At 56.9% G+C, this 26,553-nt stretch overlaps 2 protein-coding genes and 1 long non-coding RNA gene across 3 annotated transcripts; all 3 read right to left on the bottom strand.

Moving 5' to 3' along the window:
* Nucleotides 1–5,038: 5,038 nt before the first annotated feature.
* Nucleotides 5,039–6,519, bottom strand: LOC125330400. The gene is made up of 4 exons (XR_007205499.1): nt 6,501–6,519; nt 5,656–5,832; nt 5,258–5,407; nt 5,039–5,075 (listed from the first exon to the last, which is right to left on the bottom strand). It is a non-coding gene; the product is annotated as an uncharacterized LOC125330400 (long non-coding RNA).
* Nucleotides 6,520–6,522: 3 nt separating this feature from the next.
* LOC125334597 (serine/threonine-protein kinase pim-1-like) lies at nt 6,523–9,778 on the bottom strand (the record flags this gene model as incomplete). The annotated part of the gene is made up of 5 exons (XM_048321612.1): nt 9,701–9,778; nt 8,613–8,778; nt 7,241–7,521; nt 7,073–7,123; nt 6,523–6,867 (listed from the first exon to the last, which is right to left on the bottom strand). Coding segments are annotated over exons 1-5 (921 nt in total), but the record flags the coding sequence as incomplete, so codon positions are not given.
* A 13,475-nt stretch (nt 9,779–23,253) lies between these two features.
* LOC125330352 (zinc finger protein 436-like) lies at nt 23,254–25,514 on the bottom strand. The gene is made up of 2 exons (XM_048313392.1): nt 24,489–25,514; nt 23,254–24,304 (listed from the first exon to the last, which is right to left on the bottom strand). Exons 1-2 carry the CDS (start codon nt 24,508–24,510, stop codon nt 23,550–23,552), a joined length of 777 nt encoding a protein of 258 aa, XP_048169349.1. The 5' UTR covers nt 24,511–25,514; the 3' UTR covers nt 23,254–23,549.
* Between the last annotated feature and the right edge of the window lie 1,039 nt (nt 25,515–26,553).

The raw sequence follows: 26,553 nt of genomic DNA, 5'->3' as shown, positions 1-26,553 counted from the left end.
CCCCACCCCTATGGCCAGGTCTTTTGTTTTTCTTAAGCATCCAGTAATTTGTCCCCGTGGCAACATCTATGGGGAAAACTCCTTTAACAGAAAAAAAACCCAAGGAGAACTCCTAAAACCCCAACATTCTGTTACGAGCTTCCTGCAGATTGTTCCATCTCTGCTGACCATACGGAAAGATACAAAGATCCCTTTCGGTTCACACAGTTAAATGTCTGACGGGTCACACGGTGGTGCCTGTACAGATACACGTCTGGAGAGAAAGCCAAACATCCATCGCACTCTCTCAACACCCACAGAGCCTGAACCAAACTCTACAAGGCCACGCAGCTTTACACAGAAATTCATACATCGATAAAACTGTACAACGGGATGCAGGTTTACACAGAAATTGATACACAGGAAAACACAACAATCTGTGCTGTGTGAATACACCGACTTCTGTATAAAAATGGCTCCACACGGCGGGAACCGATACAGAACTGTGCGATTACCAAAGGACCCAGCGACACTTCCATACCCTTGTAACTAAAGACACAGGACTGTAGAGCTCTCCAGCTCCATACATTCCTGTCTGGGGGTGACTTTATGATGTGTATCCCCTATGGCTGCTCTCTGCCCAGAAATCAATCCTGTGCCTTTCTGTGCCTTTAAACTGAGCCCGACGGGGGAGAGAGAAAAACCCGAGCGAACTTTTCAAAGCGGTTGTTCAAGGACACAGACACACACTCCTCTGCGTTCTGCTGCGGCAGCGAGAAGAGCGGAGGGAGCGCCCTGCTTGCTTTGCAGCGCGCTTTCAGCTCCTTTTCTCCGGAGGGAGACGGAGAGTTGAAGTTTGTTTTCCTGGGACTTGGGCTTTTTCCCTTCTTCTCTTCTGGACTGTTTCAACATCAGAACACAGTGGGAGAACTTTCCACCGAGGCCCTGGAGGACACCAACCCAGCTCCAAGGAGGAGGAGAGAGAGCACACCTACAGAAGGACTCTGAAATCTTCCCAGGTTTCTCTCCACAGCGAGAGGTTTAAGTATTCAGCATTATTATCCTTTTCCTGTGTGTTTGTTAAATAAATAGGTTCTTTTTCTCTTTCACTTTCCTCAGAGGAAAATATTTTTTCCCAGACTTGGTGGGAGAGGGCTGGTTGTAACCTGCCTTCTGTCAGAGGATATTTTCCTCCAAATTTGTCCAAAGCAGCACACTAAAATAAGTCAGTATTTATTTGGAGGGAAAATGATTTCTAGTGGCATTTTGAGGGTCAACAAAGATAATAAGAATAAGGATAAGTACAAAGAAATAAATACAAAGAGGTGAAACAGGACTGGAGCTCACTGGACTGGTCCTTGGCAGCGCCCGGGCAGACCCTGCATGAATTTGGCTGCCTGAATGCAGCTCTTGCCCGGGCCCCAGGGGTGGCCCCCTCTGGGTGTCTCTCCCAGCACCACAGGGATGCTCCTGCCTCTTCCCTGGTGCCCCAGGGTCCTGCAAGCGCCTTCTGGGGCCACCCAGACACCTCCCTGGGCCTCTGGAGGCCCCGTGGCACAGTGCAGACAGGGATCGAATCAAAGCTTCCTTGGAAGATGGAGGCAGGAGAATATTGCCCACAATCTTCTTTCCAGCTGCCCTCCACACTCCTGCAAATCCTGCTGGGACACTCAGGCTCTCCATTCCGGGGCTCTGCAGCTCCCATGCAAACCCATCCATCACTGTGTCCCCTCTCACATGGACATCAAGAAAATGGCACAGCAAGATCTAGAAAATCTTGATTAATTTGACTGCTCTAAAATTCTACAACTCGAGGGTGACTGGAAGACTATGGGGTGAGAACCTTATGCCTCCAAAAAGGGTCAACAGTTTGGAACTGGAACACTCAGGGAAACTTCAGCTTCTGGGGGAAAAGGTGCCCTTCCTCCTCTCTCCCTTTGCTTTATACATCCGATCTGGGGTCATATGGTTGGAACATCCCCTTGGCTGATTTGGGTCCGCTGGCCTGGCTGTGTCCCCTGCCAGGATCCTGCCCACTCCCATCCCCTCTGATGGGGGAAGGAATGGCAGAGGGACAGCACTGCTGGGCAGCAGCCAGAACACCGCTCTGTTATCAGCACCTGTCCAGCTACCAATGCAAAGCACAGCCCTGGAAGGCCCGTGAACTTTCCCTCAGGCAGACGCAACACACGGGACTTGAGCTGCCAGCAGCCCAGGTCACCCTCTGCCAGCCCCGCTCCTTGGACCTTGTGTCCCCACAAGTAGACACAAAGTGTTTCTGCTGCTCCCCCTTCTGCACAAATCCACAGAGAGCTGGGATTTTTCCAAGTCTCATGTCTCCGTTGTGCCGTATTCCCAAAGAAGCAGCAGCCCCTCCCGATGAACACGGCGAGTTACGCGGATGCTTGTCAGCTCCACTGCCTGCCTAGAAATCTGGAAACTGCCTCTAAATGCTGCTCCCTTCAGCTCCTGGGCACCGACTGACACAGAGCTGGGAAACAAATCCCCTGGCTGCTGGCTGACAAGGTGAGTTCCGCCAGAGTCAGAGCTCCGTGGGAAATCTCTATCCACGCCTCTCCTTTGAATAGATCCGCACACGGGGTGCGCAGGGACGTGTCCTGTATGGAAAGGAAGGAGTGTGCCAGCACCGTGACTGACGCTTTCCCTCTCCGTGTGCGTTCCAGAGCCACGGGTACACAGACATGATGGAAACCCTCGCACAGCCAGAGCCTTCTGTCCCTGCAGAACGGAGTGCGGCGGGTGGGGGCGGTTGGTGGGCAGCGAGTCCCGGACAGCGGGCGAGATCCGGCTCCACAGCTGCCAGGCCCCGCTAAGGCTTAATGCCGCCTCCTCGGCAACAGGAAAGGCCTTCAGCCTCGTCCCTGCCCAGAGAGGCAGCGCTGGCCTGGCTGCACAGCTCCTTTTCCCCACAGGTCACAGGAGATGAGATCACAACGCTTGCAAACACCGACTGCGAGCCACAGCTCTGGGTGCTCACCATGAACCTCAGCTCTGCGAGCGCCGTCTGCCCCAGGCTCCAGGGGATGCAGTGGGAGCCCGGCTGGGCTCTGCCCTGGGACCATCCTCCAGGGACAGCTGCACACAGGGAGCACTTGGTTGCCACAAAGAGCCAGGCCATGGCTGCAGGGAGCTGCTCCAGGTGCGGCCTGCACTGCTGTGTGCTGCGCTCTGGGGCTGCTGCTCCCCGCAGAGGGGACTGCACTGGGGTGCCAGAGGAGACAGAGAAGCTCCATCTTAAGCCTAACTGGGCTGGGTGGCTGGGCTGGGAAGAGTGGCGAGGGTCAAGGGCATTCACAGAGCTCATCCTGCTCTGTGAAGAACGAGGAAAAGGGATTGGGAAGCCAGCAGTGAGCAGAGCTGAGGCCTGGAGAGCAGCTCTGAATGACACTCAAATCTCACCAGACCTCTGAGACATTGCTGTTCTTCAGCCAGTGACAACATGAGTCCCTAAACCTGGGGCTCACTCTTCCTCATGACCAGGGGCATCAAGGAAGGCTACAGTGCAATGGGGACTGCCGTGAGCTGGGAACTCACTGGGGGAAAGAGGGAGCACTTGTGGAGCAAAAGGCAGGTGGAGGACAGAACTGTTCAGAGAAGGGCTGAGCTTCAGCTTGAGCAAGCTGAAAAATGTCATTGAGGGTCATCCCAGACTGATTTCATTTCAGAAGTTACTGAACAAGTTTGTTATTGGGGGGTGTCATATTTTCCCCTGGAGGTGCACGCTCTGCAAACTTGAGCTGCACTGCCGAGCTGCTCAAGCACGTCTCTGCTGCAGGTCACAGCGTTTCTTCTTTGGCTTCTCGTGGCCCCGGGGCTGAGCCCCAGCAGAGCCCTGGCAGAGCCCAGAGCAGCCTCAGCATCCACAGAGCTGGGCTGCAAGGAGAGAAAGCAGAAAGCACCCGTCAGCTGAAGGCTCCCATCCCCCTTGTCCCAGCCACCCGCGGTGCCCAGGCCGTGCTGGCCGTGCTCAGAGCGCTGCCCAAAGCTGCCCAGCATTGCTGCCTCTGGCAGGAGAGCAGGAGGGCAGGACACGTGCCCAGCCTGCAGCCGGCCGTGGCACAGCCACCTCCTCAGCAGCTGCCCAGAGCGGGATGCTGCTGCGCTCGCTGCCGTCTCCCAAAAGCCCTTATCCCAGCCGTGCCAAGAGGACGGGCACCCACCTCACGCCTCCAGCCGCCAGAAGAAAAGCTGCTCCCAAATGGTGTCCTCAGCCTTCTCCAAGGGCACGTCCCACCCACGCCGCAGCTGCTCCCAAGCACTTCCCCATCCAGACCAGACACCACCTAGAATGCTTCCTTTGGAAAAACAAACCATAAATCAATGAAAAGAGATTACAGACAAAAAGGGGAAACAAGGAAAAAGGTAAAAAAATCTTCTCTCTGCTGGGGCCTTGAGGAAGGCCCAAGCCCGCCATGCGAGGGAAAAACCCACCCACGGGCCAGGGCAGCCCACACTTTCTCCCTTCCCCCTGCACTGCCCCCAAAAGTCATGCTGAGCCCAAAGTGAACAAGGGCAGTGGAGTAGCCCAAGCCCTTCCTTGCCTGCTGAGCAAAGCAGCCCATGCACAGCTTCTGGTGTCCAACCTCTGCTCCCACCATGGGGCTTTGTTTGTGTCGGGCTGGCTGCCCCAGCCCCAGCCCAAGCGCGGGCCACGGTGGGTGCTGGGGGCTGTTGGCAGGGCCAGGAGCAGACTCCCAGTTCAAAACCAGCCCAGCCTATCCCCCCAGCCCTGCCAAAAAGCAGCTTGGCAGCCGACTGAAGAATTGGTTGCATCCGCCCCAGCAAAGGGGGGAACCTTTGATTCCCGGCCAGGCTGTGCAATGCACAAATCTGGGAGCATCCCCCTGCGTGTGGACTCATCTGCAAATTCGCTGTGGAGCCTGGCTTTGGAGAAGGTGCCACAATTGAAGTCCATCATCTTCAGCTTGCCAGGTGGAGGAAGAGCTTGTCATCCTTGATGTCACCCTCCATGTCTCCAGCAGCAGCAGCCGCACCTGGCACAGCTTCTCCAGGGGCTTCTTCTTCCCTGGGGCTGGAGCAGGCTGTCAGTGCTCTGCCCAGGGCCCCGGCTGTCGCTGAAGCAGGACAAGCAAAAGCAGCTGGCATGGGGGCCACCAGTGCTGGGAAGAGCAGCTCAGCTCCAGCAGCAGGGCTGTGCGTGCCCAGCTGAGGAGCCCTGCGCGGCGATTCAGGCAGGACAAAAACTCTGCCTTTCTTTGCTGCCTCTTGCCAAGGCACGTGTGCAGCTGGAACTCACCGGCTCCCTGGATCAAAGCGTGCGTGTGGCTCTCTCCCTTCTCCTATGGCACGTGAATATCCTGCATCCAAGGATCACAGGACAGGTCTTCTAATGAGGGCCTTTCCGAGGAGAGCACGGATAAACACCGTCGGATGAGATCCTGGCACTCTGCGGAGAGAAAGCAGAAAGCACCAGTCAGTTGCAGAAGGCTCCTGTCCGCTTTGCCCCACTCTTGCCATGGCCAGGCCGTGCTGCGTGTGCTCAGGGCTGTGCCTAAACTTTGCCATCAATTCTTTCTTTTGGAGGGGAGCAGGACATTGCCACCTCCTCAGCAGCTGTCAGTATGGGATGCTCCTGAGCCCGCTGCTGTCTCCCAGCACTGCTATTGCCCCCGTGCTGCAGAGACGAGGATCCACCTGGAGAGAGCTGTCGTGGGAGCGAGAGCCGGCCCCAGGTGCTGTTCCAGCCCCTCCTGAAAGGGTGCTCCCCGCAGACCATCTGGTGCAGCACGATGCCCAGGGACCAGACGGTCGCTGCCTCGCCGTGGTACCAGCCGAGGTGCGTCCATTCCGGGGGGCTGTAGGACGGTGTTCCTATGGAATAGAGATGGAGTTCTTCAGGGGGACGCTGCCTGCTCCCAGAGCCTCGCCCCAGCATCCCTGGGCATGGGGGGGCCGCACCAGCGGCACGCGGCGTGACCCGCTGCCCTCTCGCCAGCACCTGGGGCTTGTGTACAAACTGGGGGTTGGAAAAGAAGCCGCTGGTGTCGCAAGAGGGCAGCGGAAGCCCTGGCAAGGCCCGAGCATTCCATGCAAAGGAAAAACCCACTCCGTGCTGGGGAAAAACCACGCTTTCATCCTCCCTGCCTGCACTGCCCCAGAAACCATTCTTAAGCCAAGGCAAGCACGGGCAGCAGAGCAGTCCGAGCCCTGTCTCGCCTGCACACCAAACGGGCTGGAGCACAGGTTCTGGCCCCCCCTCTCTGCTACCCCCACACACGGGTGTTTCTGTGGCGCTGGCTGCCCCAGCCCCAGCGCCAGTCCTGGGCAGAGGGGCTGGCAAAGGCTGCCAGCAGGGCTGGAAGATGGCCCCTCAGCCAGCGCCGCTCAAAAGCAGCTCGGCTGAAGACTCCGGCTGCCATGACTGGCAGCAAAAGGGAGAATCCCCCCTGCCACAGCCGGCTTGGGCCGAGAGATGTTGGGCTGTGAGATGTTGGGCTGTGAGATGCCGCTACCAGGAGCCTCCCCCTGCATGGGCTCACCTGCAAAGCTGGTGTAGGCAGCGGCTTGCAGGTAGGTGCCACAGCCAAAGTCAATGAGTTTGGCCTGCCCGGTGGCCAGGTCAACCAGGATGTTCTCCGGTTTGATGTCCCGGTGCAGGACCCCGCAGCTGGTGCAGTGCCGCACGGCCTCCAGCACCTGGCGGAACAGGTGCCGCGCCACCTCCTCGCGCAGGAAGCCCCGTGCCCAGATGAAGTGAAGGAGGTCCTGAGACCGCTCCGGGCGCTCCAGCACCATCACCACGTTTTTGGGGAGCTCCAGCCACTCGTGGAGCTGGACGATGCCAGGGAAGCCAGCGGACACCTTGTCCAGCAGCACGATCTCCAGTGGTGCTCGGGTGCCGCCGGGCTGTGGGAGGAGCACGATGCCGTCAGCGGGGCCGATGCCGTGCCGGGGCTCGGCAAGCCCTCAGCCAGCCGGGGACGCTCTGCGCGCTCCGCTGGCCCCACGGCCGCTCTCCCTCGAGGCGTCCTGGCGGCTTCCACCCTGCCGGGCCTCGGCTCATCCCCGCCCGTCGCGCCCCGGCTTCTCCCGGAGCCCCTCGCTCACTCACCAGCTGGCCCCAATGGTGGATGCGGTTCCGTGGCACACGTTTGATGGCCACCTGCAAGGCAAGGGGAGCAGCGGGCTGAGCTCGCCGCCCGCCCTGCCGAGCCCCATGCTTCTTCTCCTCCTCCTTTGTCCCCCGCCTCCCGCGCCCGCCGCCGGCCCCGCCACTCACCGGGGCGCCGTCCGAGAGCCGCGTCGCCGCCAAGACGCTGCCGAAGCCGCCGCGCCCCAGCAGCGAACCCAGCCGGTACCGCTCCTTCAGGCCCTGCTGCGCCTTCCCTGCCGGCGAGACGCGGCCGTCAGCGCTCGGCCCGGGGCCAGGAACGGCCCCCGAGGGCCGCTCAACCGCCCCGGGCCGGCCATCCCCACATGTTGGCTCTTTTGAAGCGGACGCCGGCGGCTCGGGGCCGGCGGCCGCGCTCAAGAGCGGCGGAGTTCGGGCCGGGGAAGACGCTGCGGAGGCGGCGGGAGCGGCCGCACCGCCTGTGTCCCCGGCGGGCCCCGGCAGGAGCCGAGGCCGGGGTCGGGGTCGGGGTCGGGGTCGGGGTCGGGGTCGGGGTCGGGGTCGGGGTCGGGCCAGCCGGAGCCAGGGGCTGGCGATGGTGCCCAGGAGCCAGGCACTGATGCCCGCCCAGCAGCGCCACAGCCAGGACGGCGAGAGCCGGGCGGAGGCGGGACCGCGGCGGGACGCCCGGGGGCGGGGAGGGGGCAGCCCCGCCCGGGGCCGGGGGCGGGCCGGGGGCATGGCCCGGCCGGGCGTGGGGAGAGGGAGGCCGCGGGAGGGGGGGTTGGGGAACGAAAGGGAGAGCGGGAGAGAGTGCGAGACACCGGGAGAGGGAGAGGAGGAGCAGGAGAAGGGACGCAGAGGGTTCGTGGACTCGCTGCTCTTCTGCTGCTCTTGTGCTGCTGCCGCTGCTGCCGCTGCTGCCGCTGCCGCTGAAGCGCTGGGAGCGTTTGTCCGCGTGTCCGTGTGTCCGGTGCCCGTGTGTCCGTTGCCCCCCGCGCGCCCCACGGCCGAGCCCCGCGCGCCCCGGGGCAGCACGGGCCGCTCCGCTCCGGGGCCGTGGCGGAGTCCCGGAGCATCTCTTCCTCCCGCAGCCACACCAAACCCGCTCGGCCATTGGGAGCATTTTTGCACCCGTTTCCCTTTGAAGGGCTCCTCTCTACCCCCATTTCCAAGGAGTCTCCCTGGGGTTTTGGCACCTGCAGCGACAGGGCAGCGATTGGGCTTCAAACTGCAAGAAAGACATGGAGGGGCTGGAGCACGTCCAGAGATGGGAATGGAGCTGGGGAAGGGTCTGGAGGACTTCTGAGGGGCAGCTGAGGGATCTGAGGAGGCTGAGCCTGGAGGAAAGGAGGCTCAGGGGGGACCTGGCTCTCTCCAAGTCCCTGACAGGAGGGGGCAGCCAGGAGGGCTGGGGCTCTGCTCCCAAGGGAAAGCACGAGAGGAAATGGCCTCGGGGGAACCTTTGGGGTGGATGGTGGGGAAATTCTCATCCTCCATGTCTCGACAGAGGGGGAGGGGGTGAGGGGTGGGGCACGACCTGGGGACACGGGGGTGGTGACGCTGGGCTGGGGACACGGGAAAGGGCACGGGAAGCCAAAGCCCCGCTGAGCGCTGGCGCTGGGCTGGCACGGGGTGAGCCGGCAGCAGGGCCCCACAGCCCTGAGGGACTCGCCCCGACGCCCGGGGAGAATTGATCCTGGTCTCTAAAAAATGAGACTCAATAAAATATCATTAAAAGATGCCTCCTTCTCCTTCTCCTCCTCCCCCACCCCTTCTTCTGCTCCCCCCGGGCCCAGCGCCCACCCTTGGCCCACCGTTTTCCCCGCGCGGTCGCATTCGGCGGGAGGAGCCGGGATGGAGCCGGGACAGGTCGGGCTGGGGCAGGGCTGGGCTCTGGGCCCGGCCTGGGAGTCCCCCACGCGCCCCCTCCCCAAATTCCCCTGGCGGGGGGCGCTGGGGGCAAGGCGGGGCGCAGGTGGGGTCCGGGTGGGGAGCGCTGGGCGCTGCGGGTCTGCCTGGCAACTGGTGAGTCACCAGCGCCGCGCGCTCTGATTGGCTGAAGGTTGTTCCGCGCCTTCTCTGATTATCTGATACTCGCGGGCAATTTTGGTTGGTCCTTGGGGGCTGTGGGGCGGCTTAGGGGGGGGGTCTCTGCGCCTTTGGGGTTCGCTGGCTGCCGATTTGGGGTTCAGGTGCCTCCCAAGGACCCCCCGGGGGGGGCGACACAGGGGTCACACACGGGGGTCCCCATTCCCGATCCATCCTGGGGCCGGTTCTGCCCCCTCCACTCTCGGTCCCCCCGCGGGATCCCTCAAAGTCCCTTCCCACTGTTCCCCAATAAATGGGACCGGGGCCAACTGGGAAGCCTTCCTGGGAACACAGGGAGCAGCCGGGCGGGGGCAGAGTGACAGCGGGGCTGGGGGGGACACACGACCCCCCAAAATCAGCGCGGGGACGGAGCGGGGGGTCCCGGCCGGGCCCGAGGCCACGGGGAGGGGCTGCGGCCGCCGGCGGCTCAGGAGCTCTGTGGGCAGAGCAGAGGGGGTGACACCGGGCAGGGGGGCCCCGGGGGAGCACAGAGCTCCGGGGGAGGGGGGGGCACGATCCCCGGGCCCCTCCCGTCACCTGCTTGCACAGGTAGAAGCCGAGCCCCAGCGCCAGGAAGATGAAGCCCAACACGAATCCCCCGATCCCCGTCAGCATCTTGGGAGGCGGGGGGGCAGCTTGGGGGTGGGGGGGGAAGGATCTGGGAAACAGCAGCGGCTGCTGGGAAGGGACCGGAATGGACTGGGACAGAATGGGATGGACTAGGACAGAATGGGACACCAGGATACACTGGGACCAGGACCGGGACTGGGCAGGACCAGATTTGGAGCACCAGGGATTATACTGGGATATATTGGGACCACACTGAGGGCTACTGGGAACATGCTGAGGGCCAATGGGTGCTGCTGGGATATACTGGGAGTGATTTGCATCGTACTGGGAATGACTGCGATTGTACTGGGAGTGACTGGAACCACAATGGTGGTGAAAGGGCGCAATTGGAAAAATGCAGGGGGCAACTGGGATCATCCTGGGAGCAGCTGGCCCATGCTGGGGTCATGCTGGGATCATACTTGGAGTGACAGGGTCATGTTGGAGTGACTGGCATAGTTCTGGGACTATCTGGGAGTGACTGGGATCATACTGGGGGTGACAGGAATCAAACCAGACTCCTACTGGGAAGTTACCTGGAATCATACTGGGGGTGACTGGACTCATACTGGGATCATGCTTAGAGCAACTGGGACCATAATGGGACAAAAGGCATCACAGAGGGACTGACTGGGAGTGGCTGGGTTCATACTGGAAGTGACTGGGGCCCTATCTGACTCTATTGGGAGGGACTGAGAGTGAAAGGAACCATACAGGGCATGACTGGGAACAACTGGGACCATGTTGGAGGTAACTGGGATCTTATTGGGAGTGACTGGGAACATAAAAGCTTGAGTGGAGTTTTTATCCCGTGGCATTCCCGGGGAGCAGCGGCAGCTCCGCGCCCCCAGCCCGGGGGGTGGGAGCAGGGGAACCGCTGGCAGCACCTCCGGGGCACAGCCGAGGGCTGGGGGGCTCCTCCCCCACTTCATTTTCTCTGCCCAATTCAAATCATCCCCTCCCATTCAAATCCCCTCCGTTCACATTTTCTCCCCACCATTAAAGTTTCCATGCCCCAATTCAACTTTTCTCCCCAGTTAAGCCCTGAGGCCCCTCCCTGCCCCCGGCTCCTCCCAGCAGGACTCGGCCGGGACCTTCTGGAAACAGCAGCGGAAAGAGTTCAAAACTTCCTCATTACTTCCATCGATTTCCTTGGTTTCCGGGGCATTTTCCTGCGGCTGCTCCGGGCCATGGCTGAGGGGTCCCCTCGGGCTCCAGCCCCTTTCCAGTCCCTTTTTCCAGCTCTTTTCCTCAGCTGACCCAAAGCTGAGGATTTTGGGGGGTGGGAAGAGTCGCTCTGCTCGGGGGGGGGCGTCCCCGCGGTGCCCCAGGGAGGCCCCGAGGCCGCAGCGCGGTTCCCTCCGGCCCCTTGGAGCGTTTGGAATCTCCGACTCTCAGCAATCGCTGTCCGTGGCATTCAATCCCCCCTGCAGGGTTTTCCCCCAGACCGGCTTTCTTTCCAGAGGGTTTTGTGGTTTCGCTTCGAGCCGGGGCCTGAGGGCACCGGAGCGGCCGCGGGTGCTGGGGCACGAAGGGCTGAGGGACAGCACCGCCCCACAAACCTCCGGGAGGGGGACAAGGGCTGGAGGGGGCAAAGAGAGAATAAACACGAGATTTTAGAAAAAGATAAAACCCCAGTAAAATATAGATCATATCAAAAATATCATAAAAGAGAACTCTGAAAAAAGAAAGTAACAGCAGAGCTTCTTCTCCTGGGACGTCGGGTTTCTTGTCCAAGCTCCGAGCTGGGTCTGAGCCAGAAACCAGTGGCTGGGAGAGTTGCATAGGCTGCTGAAGGGCTTCCTATGGCCAGAATTAAAGTGTCGAGTATCGTGGAACAGCTTGAGCTTACAGAAGCGCCAGCGCTCCCGTTGGATTCCCTCGTTTGAAGCTGAAAGCGGAGCTCCGTCTGTGTCTCTGCTTTGTAAGGATTGAATGTGAAACTCCAGAGCAATCGCCGTTTCCCTCCCTCCTCTGGCCAGCGGCGCACGGAGAAGGGATGGGAGTTTCGGCGAGTTCGTGCTTCCCCCTGAGGGACAGGAATCCTTGCCGTGTCCAGCGGGGGGTCCCTCCCCAGCCGTGCGGTCACTCCCCGGCCCGGCCCTGAGGCGCGGGGCAGTCGCGGGGCAGCCGCGCTCCGGCCCCGTCAGCGGCACCGCCGCTTCGTGCCGGGCAGGAGCGGCAGAAGGAGCCGGGCGGCGGCGGGGGCTGAATCCCGGCAGGAGGAGGAGGAGGAGGAGGAAGAAGAAGAGGAAGAAGGGGCCGGGTCGGCCTGCGGTGTCCGATGGCCGGGGAGCAGCGGGGAGGCCTCGGGGAGCGGCGGCGGGCGGGGCTCTGCTGGAGCCGCCCCGAGGGGTTTCTGCCGCGCCGGGTCCCTGAAGGAGTCTCTCCGCGGGACGGGCGAGCTGGGAACCAAAGGAAATACAGAGAAGAGAATAAAAACAATCAAAGAGCCGCACCGAGACGCGTCTCCCCCGCCCGCGTCTGAAGGAGCTGCACCGAGGGACAGGTGAGTAGAATAAAATACAGAGAATGGAGTAAAATAGAATCAAAAACTGCACCGGGATGTCCGCGGGGCCCGGTGTCACTGAAGAGCCGCACGGCGGGACGGGAGCTGTCGGGTGTGGCCAGAAGGGCAGCGCCGAGGAGGGTGAGAGGTGTGAATAGAAAAACAAAAAAATAGAGAGAATGGAATAAAATACAAGAAAAGAGCCTCACCAGGGGATCTCCGCAGCCCCGCGTCACTGAAGAGCTGCACCGAGAGAGCGGCGAGAGGTGACGGTGGTGAAAAAGCCGCACTGGAGGGGCTTGGGATGGGAGGCTGGAATGGACTAAACTCTAGAGAATAGAATAAAAAAATAACACAAACCCCGCACCGGGAGTGGCCGCTGCCCGTGACTGAAAGAGCCGCACCGAGGGACCGTCGGGGCAGCACCGGGGGCTCTCGGCCGCCCCGTGTCACCGAAAGAGCCGCAGCCGGGGGCAGTTCTGGGGTCTTCTGGAGCCGCCCCAAGGACTCTCGGCCGCCCCGCGTCACTGAAGGAGCCGCAGCGAGGGACGGGCGGGGCGCGGCCCGGATCGAGCCCCTCCAGCTGCGCCTCGAGCGGCGACCCCGCGGGACCGCGCCGGGGCCGGGCGGCGGCGGCAGCCGGAGCCGGGAAAGCGGCTTGGAGCGGCGGAGACGAGCGGGGCGTTCCCGACCAGCTCCGCTCAGCCCTCGGGCACCGGGGGGTTCCGGGGCTTGTTCCCGACCAGCTCCGCTCAGCCCTCGGGCACCGCGCTGGGGTCGCCGCGCACTTTTCACCCCCGGCCGCCCCCACGGGCCGGGCCCCGCGGCTCCCGCTGCCGCCGCCTCGGCCTTATGAACTCCCCTCCCCTCAGACCCTCCCGGGCACCGCCGGGCATTAGCGCAGCTCCCGGGGCCGTGTCCCGGCCACACTTAGGTATTAAATCCGACAGATTTGAGGAGCGGGCACAGCCCTAGAAACCAGGGCTTTGCCCTCGGGACCTTGGAGCTGCACGAGGGGGATAAAGGATCCCCTGCACTCACCGATGCCTCCTGAAGCAGCTCTACCCCCCTAAGAACGGGGCTGTATTTGGGAGAGGGAGGATGGCTGGGATGGGATCTGGGATGAGACAGACACATGTTGGGCTGAAGAGGTTTGAAGGGGTCCCGTCACTGAGGAGGTTTTGGGGCACCCTCCTGCAGGAGCTCAAGATTTTCAATCACGGCACCATCTCTACGCCTTTCCCAACCCGCTTGCCATAGCAGTCTCTGTGTGGCTTTCAAAAAGATTTCTGCCAGCTTTCTACAGTCAAACGGAGTCATTAAACCACTAGTAAAAATATGGTGCAACAAAGTTTGCACGTCTGGCTTGGTTAATCCATACTGCATCCCAGCTTTTTGTCCTTCTCGGACGAGCTTCCAACTGAGCCCCGCCCACTGGCGTTGGTTCGGATTACCGGGGGCAGCAATTCCCGGGAACGCTTGTGCAATAAATTCACCCTCAATCAAAGCCTCCCGTATGATTCCCTGCCACCGCCGAGCAGGATTGTCGGAAGCAGGGCGGCTTGGGGAGCCGCGGGCAGGACTTTCTTTTTTCCGCTGCGGCCTTTGAGCCGGGGATCAGTCGTTCTTCGCATTCCCCGGCTCCGCTCCAGCTTTTGCCCCGGTTGGAATTTCCCCGCATTCCCTTCTCGCTCCCGCGGTTTCCCCCCCTTCTCTGTTCGCCAAACTGTTTCCTCGGCAGGAGTCACAGGGCGGACGGACCCCCACCGGGGCCAGCCCCCGGGGAGCCGGGCCCGCGATCCCCGCGGCCAACGCCGGCCGAAAACTCGGCACCGCGACACACATTCAGCAGCTGATTCAGGATTCTTTCTCCCCTCCGCCACCAGTAACAGTTTCTGGTTTTCTCTTTCTTTCTCCTGCCGCTTGTGTTCTCAAAGCGGCTCAATCGCTCTGCCTTTGAACACCCGCCCTTCGCATTGCAATCCCCGCTCTGGCTAAGCCGCGGTGAGGCAGACGGCGATGGGGGTAGCGGGGGACACACACGCCCCCCCAGTGCTAAAGTTAACTCTTTGGGGGACACCACGGGACACCTCCGAGGCAGTTCTGGTGCTTGCGGAGAGGGGAGCTCATCCACTCCCATTTTCTCTGGTTCCAGTGCGGGCTGCGGAGCCTGTAACTCCGTCTCTGCGGGTGCAGAAGGCAGGGACGGTATAACTGCGTCTACTCCCCCAAAGAATTCTCGTGCTTACGTCGGAAAGGCAGCCGCGGGACTGCCTGGCTCTAGACAGGCTGCTGCCCCTACCGCAGCTGTTTTTTCTGCCTCTATTTGCCTCAGCGCCATTATTATTAACTTCCATAATGTACTAAGCCCCTTAGTCTCTTTTAATCCATCGCTTATGGTGTCCCAAAGAGTGATTCCCAGCCTTTCCCACTCAAGAGTGCTGAGAACGCTCCCATGGGTGGCAAAAAATCCTCTCTCCTGACCCCATCTTAACAGTCTTTTCAAGACCTCCGGGTCATGCTTCTCTCAAAGACAATGTGCTGGAGGACCCTGAACGTGGCCCGCTCCTCTTTCGACAGACCCTTCCCCATCCTCCTGCCCCAGGCCTCTCACCTCTTCGGGTGCACCCGCTGCAGCGTACATTTTCCAGAGTGCTTTCCCCAGGAGCTTTCTTCGGTTCCCCCAACTCCAACGGAGCCGTCCTCCGACTCTCCCCTCCACGGTCCAGCCGCGGCAGGCTCCGACCGGGGCCTCCTGCCTTTTCACTCCACAGACCCCCTTCAGAATCCAAAGGGTCCGGTCTGCTTCATTATCGCAGCGTTTATCACATTGCGAGGTCACCAGCATGCAGGAGCTCAGGATTTCTGAACAACAAACCAATATGATTCCACAGAAGACATTTTATTGTTTACATTGCACTCTACTTATGCATTTTGCAACTGCTGTGCACACGATCACGCACTTCTTGATTGGTCCCTCGATTTTGTCCACGCGTTCTGCACACACTTTTCAGAAAACAGGATTGGTTCTAGTCCAGTGCAGCACAGTCCTTCTTTATCTATTTCTCACTGCCTTGGTATTCTGCTTCTCAGCTTCTTCTTTCCCAATTGAGCGCTGCTTACATTTCAGTTACCTTGATGCATTCCTGGTGGCTCTGATAAGAATCACTAAAGATGGTTTGGCTGGGGCACACTAACAGGGTTCACACACATTACAACACCCTCCAGTCCTGAGGGATGTGTTACTGGGAGGGGGGACACACCTGGCTTTTGCACTTGGCCCCACGGGGAAGGACATGGGGAGCCCATTTTAGGGTAGATCCTGCTGCTTTCCACCAATTTTGGCGGGGGATATAAACGGCTCTGGGAGATTTCCCAGTCATTTTAGGAGGTGGAGGTGATCACTTTTTTGGGAGGATCCTGATGCTTTCCACCACTTTTGGGGGGTTCTAAATGGCTTGTGGTGTGTCATAGGTTAGCAAGCATAGTCCCGGAAGGGATGTCCTTGCTAAGGGGTGCTTACAGTTTCCTCTGGGACCTGATAGAATCTATCAGCTGGCCAGTTTGAATATGGACAATTCTTTAAGCCACTTAAATTTGTGACCGCCTCTGTGATCCACACTTAAGAATAGACAAACTCCCCCCCAAGCTCTCTCTCGTTTCCGGCGCTGGGACAGGTGGCTGCGGGCCCCGTGTGGGGGCCAGCGGGCCCGCCCAGGCCCTGCTCAGGCCAGGCCGGGCTGGGCCATGGCCATCCTGGAGTCGATGGACCTGTTCCAGCCGTGGAACCCCCCCCACTGCCTTGCCGTGGGCAGCCGGAGCGGCTCGGCTCTCCCCCCTCTCCACTGCGATAAGAAGCATTCAACATTCCAGCTGCAAAGCTGCAAGGCCGAGGTGAGATTAACCCTTTTAGTGCTGTGAAGAGCTGAAAACCTGAGGGAAGAGAAAGAGGAGATGCTTAAAGCTGAAATTCTGTTGTGAAGCTATGATAGAGCAGAGTATCCCGTTGTAATTTCATGAAGATATAGGGGGTGGAGTGCTCAACTCGTAAGCAAAAGCACCTGCGCTGAGATAGGCAGATGCTGACGCAGCTGTAATTTCATGAGAAGTTTGGACAGGGAGAAATGAACTAGATGAGGACTTTTGCTCCAAACATTTTTTCCAAAGGAGAAAACCTCAGTCCCTAGAGATGCTCCCAGAGATAGTCCTAAAGATGAAGATGAGGAAGACCCTTTGCTCCCAGGGAAGGAGAAGGGCCTCTGTTTTTGTTTCTGAACGGCTCAACCTTAAAATTGTACCCCAAAAACTTCAAGAGTGGACCCTCGAAAGCAGTTGCGGGAAAAGCTGCAAGTCGGGGGAAGGGACTCACATGCGAGCAGAGAGACTCCTCTTCCTAAACGGACTGAACAGTATTTGGAAGTGAGCGGCTGGCTCGTTGTGATAATGTTTTCATAGCACGAGCAAGAAGAGACTTCTCTTTCTAAATGGACTGAACAAGGTTATTATGGAAGTGGTAACAGACTGAACATCTCAAGGGTTGTCTTTTTCCATTGTCAGTGGGAGAAGGGAGGAAGGAGGGGGGGGAGGAGGAGAGTTCTGAAGGTGTGGTAGAATTTTTTCCCCTCTTTTAGGTCTGTTAATAAACTTCTTTATATTCTTTCAAGTTTGGTGCCTGCTTTGCGTTTCTCCTCATTCTTATCTCGCAGAAGATAAACAGTAATGAGTATTTTGGGCCAAACCACGACACGAAATTGGTGTTTCCGCCCGGTTACAAACCCAACCCGCTACATCGTGCTTCTTCTTGGTTTCACGTTATTGAGTCTTTCTTCTTCTATTTTTCTTTCCTTTTTTCATTGTCTTGTAGATTTCTTTCAGTTTTCTTTCTTTCTTTCTTCATTTTTAAATCTGTTTTCTCTCTTTTTCCTTTGTTTTTTTTGCTTTGTTCTTTCTCTCTTTGCTTTCTTTCTTTTCTCATTTATTTTTTCTTCCATCTTTCTTTTTTGCTCTTCTTTCCTTTCTTCCTTGTTTCATTCTTCTTGATTTTTCTTTCTTTTTTTCCTCTCATATTCTTGTTGGTTTCATGGTATTTACTTTGTTAATTTCTTTCTTTCTTCTTTTCTTTTTTCTTCTCTTTTTTCCTTTTCTTGTTGATTTCTGACTTTTCCTCTATTCTATTTTTCTTCTTTTCTTTTTCCTTTTCTTGTTGCTTTCTGTGGTTTTACTTTCTTTTTTCTTCATTTTTAATGGCCTTTTCCCTTTTTTGTTTCTTGTTGCTTTCTTCCTTTTTTTTCCCTTTTTCCTTTTTTTTGTTGCTTTTTCTTCTTTTTTGCTTTCTTTCATTTTTTTGTTTTCTTTTGTCCTGTGTCTTTCTCTTCTTTTTTTCTTTCTTCGTCGTTCCTTTCTTTCTTCTGTTTTTGTCTTCTTTTCCATTTATTTTCTTGTTGGTTTCATGTTATTGAGTCTTTCTTTTTTCTTTTTTCTTCACTTTTTTCATTCTCTTGTTAATTTTTGTCTTCTGATTTTCTTTCTTTCTTCCTTTTTGTTTTTCATTTTTATGATCTTTTTGCTTTTTTATTCCTTTCTTTCTTCTTTTTTTTAGTTTTTTATTGTTTCTTGTTGCTTTCTTATTTCTTTCATTGTTTCCCCATTTTTCTTGTTGGTTTCACGTTATTGAGCCTTTCTTTTTTTAATCTATTATTTTTCTTCACTTCTTTCATTTTCTTCTTGATTACTTTGAGCTTTCTTTCTTTCTTCATTCTTTTCTTTTTCTTTCTTTTTCCTATTTTTTGTTGCTTTCTGTCTTCTTTTCTTTTTTACTTTTTTTTTTCTCGTGTTTTTCTTTCTGTCATTTTTTTCTTTTTTTGCTTTTTTCTCTCTTCTTTCTCCCTTTTTAAAAAATTTTGCTTCTTGCTTTCACAATATTGAGTCTTTTTCTATTTTTCTTTGCTTTTTTTCATTTTCTTGTTGATTACTTTTAGTTTTCAATCTTTTCTTTCTTAATTTTCTTTTCTTTTTGTCCTTTTTTTTGGATGCTTTCTGTGTTTCTTCTTTCTTTTTTAGCCTTCTTTCTTTTTTTTCTTTGTGTCTTTCTTTTTGTTCTTTTTTTCCTTTCTTCCTTGTTTCTTTCTTCTTTTCTTTTTTCATGTTCTTGTTGATTTCTGACGTTTCATGTTATTTCTTTCTCTTTCTGATTCTTCTTTTCTATTTCCTTTTCGTGGTGCTGTCTGTGTTTTTACTTACGGTCTTTCTTTCTTTCTTTCTTTCTTCATTTTTATTTTTTCCTTTTTTTTGGTTCTTGTTGTTTTCTTCCTTTCTTCCTTTTATTTTTTATTCTTTTGCTTCCTTTTTCCTATTTTTTCTCTGTTGTTGCTTTCTGGTTTTCTTTGTTTCCTTTTCTCATTTTCTTGCTGATTTCTGTCTTTTCATTTCCTTTCTTTCTTCCTTCTTTTCTTTTTTCCCTGCTTTCTTGCTTTCATTTTTATATCTTTTTGCTTTTTTCTTCTGTTTGTTTCTTGTTGCTTTTCCTTTCTTCTTTCTTTTTTTTTTCTTCCGTGTTTTCATTTTCTTTGTTGATTTCTGTCTTTCGATTTTCTCTTTCATTTTTTAATCTTTTTGCCTTTTTTCTTTTGTCTCGGGTCTTTCTTTCTCTTATTTCTTTTCTTTCTCCCTTCTTTCTTTCTTTCTTCTTTTTTTGACTTTTTTTAACATTTATTTTTTTGTTGGTTTCATGTTATTTAGTCTTTCTTTTTTTCTTCCATTCTTTCTTACATTTTTATTATCTTTTTGCTTGCTTTCTTTCTTCATTTTTAATGTGTTTTTTTAATATTGTTTCTTGTTGCTTTCTTCTTTCCTTCTCTTCATTTTTCTTCTTGGTTTCACGTTATTGAGTCTTTCTTTCATCTTTTCTTTTTCTTTGCTTTTTTCATTTTCTTGTTGATTTCTTTTAGTTTTTTTCCTTCATTCTTTTACCTTTTTTCTTTCTATTTTCCTGGTTTTTTTGTTGTTTTCTGTTTTCCTTCCTTATTTATTTTTTCTTTTATTTTTTCTTGTGTCTTTCTTTCTCTCCTTGTTTCTTTCTTCCTTCTGTTTTTGTCTTTTAAAAAAATTATTTTCTTGTTGGTTTCACGTTAATGAATCTTTCTTTCCTTCTTTCTTATTTTCTTTTTTCTTCCTTTTTTTCATTTTCTTGTTGATTTTTGTCTTTTGATTTCCTTCCTTCCTTCCTTCCTTCCTTCCTTCCTTCCTTCCTTCCGAATTCCTTCCGAATTCCTTCCGAATTCCTTCCTTCCTTCCGAATTCCTTCTGAATTCCTTCCTTCCGAATTCCTTCCTTCCCTCCTTCTCTCTCTCTCTCTCTTTCTCTCTTTCTCTCCTTCTTTCTCTCTTTCTCTCTTTCTCTCTTTCTTTCTCTCTTTCTCTCTTTCTTTCTCTCTTTCTCTCTTTCTTTCTCTCTTTCTTCCCTCTCAAGCCCATTGAAGGGGTGCAAAGCAGCAGGATCCCCTCCCAACTGGGGTCCCCTCACCCTCCCAAAATGTGGGGAACTTCACCTCAGCCACCCAAATTGCAGGGGCTTTACATCACCTTCCCCAAATTCCCTGAAACCTCCCAGAAGACACTTAGAGGCCCCAAAACTGCCAAAAAGAAGCAGGAGCCTCCCCAAAAGCGGCTCCTGCTTTCCCTCCCTGGAGTGACACACGCCAAGTGCCCAAACCACCCCATCACTCCCAAACTTCATCCCACCCCCAAAATGCCATCCCCACCCCATCCCATCCCACCCCTCCTGGACACCAATTCCCCTTCTGTGGTTCCTGACTCCCCACACACGGGGCTTGGGGCTGACGGATCGAGCCATTTGGGGCTGCCATCGACACATTGGGGCTGGCATTGAGTTTTTTGGAGGCACCCGCTCAATCCTTCCATCCAAAATCAGAGGTTGGAACATCCCCTCATGCCTCGCTGTGCCCATGGGCTCACCTCAAGTCCCAAAATGAGAGCCAGGGCCCCACAGGCCATTCAGAACCTCTAAACATTGCCAGAAACTGCAGCATCCTTCTCAAAATGGGCTCCCCGGATCCCTACCAATAGGTCCCACTTCCAAGTGCCAGAGCCCCCCTCTCAGAACCCCTCCCGAAGCATTGGGGGGACCCCAAAACTGCCTCAGGAATGGGACATACCCTGACACCCCTTCAGGAATGGGGGGTATCCCAGAACCCACTCAGCAACAGGGTCCCCCCGGCCTCATCATGCCCAGCCTTCAGCTGGCTCAGCCAGAGCCCATCCTGCCCTCAGCAGCCCCAGCCCAGCCCAGCCCAGCCCTCCTGGGCAGGAAGCCCCAGTGGCCGAGCCAGCCTGGGACACTTGCAGGGATGCGGGGGCAGCCGCAGCTTCTTGGGCCAGCCTGTGCCAGGCCCTGAGCGCCCTGCCAGGGAACCATTGCTGCCCCACATCCCATCTCAGCCTGCCCTCGGGCAGCGGGAAGCCGTTCCCTGGGGCCCGGCCCCGCAGGCCCTTGGCAAGAGTCTCTCTCAGCCAGCAATTGCTGCTCCTCCCTGCTGCGGGGCCCAAGCTGCAAGTTGATTTTCTGCCGCTGGCCCCGGCCCAGCCCCGAGCCAGGGCTAGCACCTTGCCCTGGAGCTCTGCGGGCGCTGCGTTTGTGCGGCCGCAGCGCAGCGGCCGCAGCTCGGAGCTGCCCTTTGTGTCCCCGCCGGCAGCTGGCAGAGCTGGCGGGGCCGGGCCAGGGCCGGGCCAGCCCCGGCCTTCCCGGCTCTGGGACACAGCGGCGGCAGCCCCAGCCTTCCATCCCTGCACACGCTCCCACACAAGCCTCCAGAGCCGCGGCCACGCAACGCAACTGACCGGCCGCTGACCCCCCAGCCTGGCCTGATGGCCATTCCTCTGCCCACACCTCGGCCAAGCTCCCCTTGGCCACCTCCTGAGCCACAGTGCCACAGACAAGTGGCACATACAGGTACAGAGCTCTGCCCAGAGCTGGCAGGGAACGTTCATTCAACATAAAAAACACACCAAGAAAAAGAGAACTGCCCCCAGCAGAGCTGTTCCCTCCTGCAGTAGTTACACCTGCACACCCACAGCGCCTGAGACTGCAAGCAATGAGCATTCCCTGGGCACATCTGCAGCCCAAGCAGCTCGAGGACAGCCTTGCAGCAGGACTGCTCTCAGCTGAGCCAAAAAGGCCCCTCTGGCAGCTGCAGGGCCATTGCAAAGGGCCAGGGCCAGAGCCTTGGCCCACGGGGGAGGAAAGGGCTCTGAATTCCCCTGCCCTGGCACAGAAACCCTGTTCCCAGGGTGCTTCCCACACAGGATCCTTCTGGAGGACTGCGGAAAGCTGAGAGTCAGCTCTGGCTTCTCCACTTTCCATGTCCTAGAGCTGCCTGGCAGAAGAAATGGAGGGACAGCTCTGGTGGCACAATCCCTCCCGGCCCAGGGCACAGCGCTGGGAAGGTCTTTCCGTGCCGAGGCTTTGCTGCGGCCAAGGAAAGCTCCTGGCTCAGGGTCACCTTTCCTGCTGGGCCAGGCCCCCCGAGTGGCCCAGCAGCAGCAGAGAATTCCAGCACAGCCCCGGCACAGGCAGGGCGGCCCTGGGCGGGCTGCAGGAGCGGCAGCGCCTGAGCTCAGAGCAGCTGAGCCTGGGGGCTCTTGGCCAAGGCCGAGGCCCAGCGAGCATTTCTCAGGTCGCAGGGCAGCCTGGAAAGGTGCTGGGGGGATAATTCAGCCCCCAGTGCGGTCCCAGTTGCTCCCAGTATTTCCATGTCCGTGCTCCCAGCGCTGCTCCCAGCCCTGATCCGTGGGGATGGGAATGTCCCGCTCCCTTCCCGGGGCAGGCTCACACCTGAGCCAGGTGTGCAGGGCAGGACCTTGCCCTGAGCCCAAGCCCTGTCCCCCCTGCAGGATCTGCTTCCCTTCGGCCTCTTCCTCCTGCAGCCCCAAACCCAGCTCGGTGCTGACCGAAGGCGCTGGGCCGGGTTCATCCCCCGGCGGGGGCTGCGCACCCCCTCTGCCCCCTCCCCAAATTCCCTCCCAGCAGCAGCAGGGGCTGGGGCAGGAGCCCTGTGGGGAGGGAAAAGGGGGTGACACCGGGATGGGGGTCACACACGCTATGGGGGGGACACGCACGGCCCCTGGGGACACCCCTCACCTTCTCCCACAGTGCCGGGAGGATGAACCCCAACGTGGAGCCCCCAAAACCCCAGCAGCATCTTGGGGGGCAGGGTCTGGTGGCAGTTTTGGGGCTCTGGGGGATCACAAGTGCCCCAAAACCCCCTCCCAGCCCCACAGCCACTCCCAAACCCCTCAAACTACCCCACAGCTCTGTGCCAGGAACCCCCCCAACCATTCCCTGCAACAAAAATGACCCCAAGAACCACCCAACTTCTCTCCAAGACACACAGCCCAGCCAAGATCCCCAAAACTCCCTCACAGACAATCCCAAAAGCCCCCTCCAAGCACCACAAATGCCCATCAAGAGTGACAGAAGCCCCTCCCAATCCCCCCACGAGCCCCTCAATCCCCTCCCAGCCCCCCATAGCACCAACCAGGAGAGCTTGGTGGACAGGAACATCCCCAGCCGGGAGCAGCTCAGGCACTTCAGCAGCGATTTGGGCACTTTGGGGGGCACACCCCAAACGGGGAGACCCAGGCCAGGGACTGGGACAGACACCCGCAAGCCCTGGAGAACAGACAGGCTCAGGTGGACACGTTCTGCCAGCACAACTACGAGATCGTGGCCCCATCTGCCCAGCCCATGGCCTCACAACACCCAAATCCTCCTGAATATTCCCCTGAACCAACCCCAAATTCACCCCCAAATCCCGGGAAAATGGTGCTGCTTTAGATACCTTTGTTGAATTCCTTTATTTCTACCCTAATTTTGGTTGTTTTGACAGGATGAAGCAGGAAACTATTTAGGTTGCAAAAGACCTCCAAGATCATCCAGGATTGCTGGATGCCACCAGAAGAAACAACTGGACAGAGCAGAGAATTTTTGGGCCATAAACTCAACAAATCAGCTCTTCCCAATGAATTTCCGATTTCAGTCAGAGTCCCGATGGATGTTCCAGCCCCTGCATTCACCCAGGTGCCTACGGGGATCCAGGAGGACGTGGAGAGCACCAGCCAGGGCTCTTCCCAAACTGGATCACGGGGAATGTGGGTCACCAGGGCTCTGCCAAACGTGGGTCCTCTGCTGGGGGATGAAGTTGGAGTAGAGGATGAAGCTCTTCCTGCAGTCAGGGCACTCGCAGGGCTTCCCTTACCGGTGCCTCCATTGGTGTCTGGTCAAGTGAGAGCTCCTGGAGAAGCTCTTCCCACACTGGGGACACTCGTAGGGCCTCTCCCCGGTGTGGATGCGCCGCTGCCTGACGAGGTGGGATTTGTCCCTGAAGCCCTTCCTGCAGTCGGGGCAGCGGAAGGGCCTCTCCTCTGTGTGAATCCGCTGGTGCAGGAGGAGAGTGGAGCTGGTCTGAAACCTCTTCCCACACTCGGAACACTCGTAGGGCCTCTCATCCGTGTGGATACGCTGGTGGACGATCAGGGTGGAGCTCGTGTTGAAGCTCTGCCCACACTCCCCACACTCATAGGGCCGTTCCCCTGTGTGGATCATCTGGTGGATGATCAGGCGGGTGCTCCGGCAGAAGCTCTTCCCACATTCCCCACACTCATATGGCTTCTCCCCAGTGTGGATCCTCCGCTGGCGGATCAGGTGGGAGCTCGTGCTGAAGCTCTTCCGACATTCCCCACACTTGTGGGGCTTCTCCCCACTGTGAAGCTGCTCATGGACCACCAGGTCTGAGCTCTGGCTCGATCTCTGGCCGCCTTCCCGGCACAGGGTTGGTCTGTCCTCCTCAGAGCACCCTGGGCTGCGTTTGCCGCCCCTCCTCCTGCGGGATCTCCGCGCTTTTTCCTCCCTGTTGGATTCCTGCTCCGTGGAGCTGCTCAAAACGGCCTCTTCCACCAGGTTCTGCTGCGGGGATTTGTCCTCCCTGGGCTCCGTCCTCAGCTCCTTGTCTGGGGAGGAAGGACAAGGAGAGGATGGGATTTGCCTCTGTGCCACAGGGAAGGGCAAGGAGATCCCCCCAGTCCGTCCCCAGCAGGACGGCGTCGGCAGCGGGGTTGTCCTGCAGCCAGGGGCGATGCTGGGCTGGGAGATGGAGCAGGAGAGAGGGGAAAGGGGCCGTGACTTCCTCCTCACCTGCCTGGGGGTCCCGGGGCATCTTCCTCTTCCTCGCAGCCTCCTCCTATATCTGGCCAAGGTTTGGGAATGGGAAATCCTGGTCTGGGGCAAAACAAGGGATGAGCACATTGAGTTTGAAGGTCCCTCTGCCCAAGTCCATCTCTAGAAGCCACCAGGCATCGTGTGTCCATAAAAACCTGCTCAGGAAAAGCCTCCCAGGAGTTCCCTGTCTCTGGCCCCTCCCCTTTGGTGTTCGGGGTTCCCCCCTGTCCCAGCTGCTGGGGGTCACGCTTGTATTGGGGGTCCCCCTCTCTACTTGGTCCCCGCCCTCCCCAGGCTGCTGGGAGTCCCAGGAATCCAAAAAGCTCCCCCCTCTTCCATCTCCCCACTTAGGAATGCTGGGGGTGATGGGCTCCAAGGAGTCCCCCCTGCCCCTCTCCAGGCTGTTGAGGGTCCTCTCCCATCCCTCCTCCTCCTCCTCCTGCCCCGTTCCCGAGCCCCTCGCAGCCTGCGGGAGCAGCGGGGATGGAGCCGGGACAGGTCGGGATGGGCAGCGCGGGGCTCTCGGCTGCTCCCACCCGCTGGGGGCGGGGGAACCCGGCCCGGGGAAAAGGAGAGGGAAACTGGGAACATTGGGGGCTGCAGATCCAAACTGGGCCTTGCTGGGGACCCTGGCTGGGGACTTGCAGCCCTTGGGGCTCCTCTCGAGAGCCTGGAGAGCCGCGAGGGGGAACGCAGAGAGGGCTGGGGGATGCCAGCAGTGGCACCACTGGCAGTGACTGGTTTGTACTGGGATAACTGGAACCTTACTAGGGCCACTGGGAGTGACTGGGAATGACTAGGAGCATGCTGAGGGCAGCTGGGATATACTGGGAGTGTCTGTCAACCATACTGGGAACGACTGGAACCACAATGGGAACACTTGGGACCATGGTGGGGAGAAATGGGGCTACACTGAGGGCAACAGGGCATGACTGGGACCATGCTGGGAAGGACTGGGGTCATATGGGATGTGACTGGGACTATACTGAACCACGTTCAACTGGGATCACACTGGAAGGAACAGAGAGCAACTGGAACCATGGTGGGGGCAACTGGCATCCAACTGGGATCATGGTGGGAGAAGCTGGGCCCATGCGGAGAGAGACTGGGATCATACTGGATCCTACTTGGAGAAACTGGGACTGCACTGAGGGTGACTGGGAGTGGCTGTGAGACACTGGGATCACACTGGAAGCAGCTCAGGGCAAGTGGGAGTGACTGGGAACATGCTGGGAGCAACTGGGATGCACTGGGAAAGATTGAAACCACAGTGGGGGTAAATGGGAGCAACTGGAACCACACTGGATGATAATGGGAGCAGCTGTGCCCATGCTGGGGTCATACTGGCATCCTACTGGAACTGACTGGGATCATACTGGGAATGACTGAAATAGTACTGGCAGTATCTGAGAGTGCCTGGGATCCTACTGGACTCAGACTGGGAGTGACTGGAAAGGTGCTGGCCATGACTGGAACCATACTGGAAGTGACTGGGAGCAACTGGGCCCAGACTGGGAGTAACAGGGAGTCACTTTGGGTGTGACTGGAATAATACTGGGAGTATCTGGGAGTGACTGGGGCCATACTGGAGGTGATTGGGAGCAACTGGGATCATACTGGAAGTGGTGGGAAGTGACTGGAATTATACTGGAGGCTACTGGGATCATACTGGCATTGAGAGGGAGCAACTGGGATCACGATTGGGGAACCGGGCATGATACTGGGAGTGACTGGGATCATCCTGGAAGTGACTGGAACCATACTGGGAGTGACTCCGGGTCCTATTGGATCATGCTGGGAGCCACTGGGATTACAGTGGGTGTGAATGGAACCTGACTGGGAGTTACTGGGAGCTACTGGGCCCATGCTGGGAGGAAAACGGGGACACATTGGGAGCAACTGGGATACACTGGAAGGTACTGGAACCATGCTGAGGGGACTGAGACCACAACTGGGATAATTGGGACCATACTGGGAGCAGCCGGGACCACACTTTGGGACACTGACGGAAACTGGGATTGTCCTGGAGGTAAGTGGGAGA

The sequence above is a fragment of the Corvus hawaiiensis genome, chromosome 1 (genome assembly GCF_020740725.1).
Source record: "Corvus hawaiiensis isolate bCorHaw1 chromosome 1, bCorHaw1.pri.cur, whole genome shotgun sequence".
NCBI classification, from domain to species: domain Eukaryota; kingdom Metazoa; phylum Chordata; class Aves; order Passeriformes; family Corvidae; genus Corvus; species Corvus hawaiiensis.
This window is presented reverse-complemented; position numbering and strand designations above follow the sequence as displayed.

Bases quoted from the DNA above. Each gene is read 5' to 3' on its own strand.
- LOC125330352 (XM_048313392.1), bottom strand. From the start codon at position 24,510: ATGCCCCGGGACCCCCAGGCAG. The intron at 24,305-24,488 runs GTGAGGAGGAAG...CTTCCTCCCCAG, and splicing joins GCCCCGGGACCCCCAGGCAG to ACAAGGAGCTGAGGACGGAG.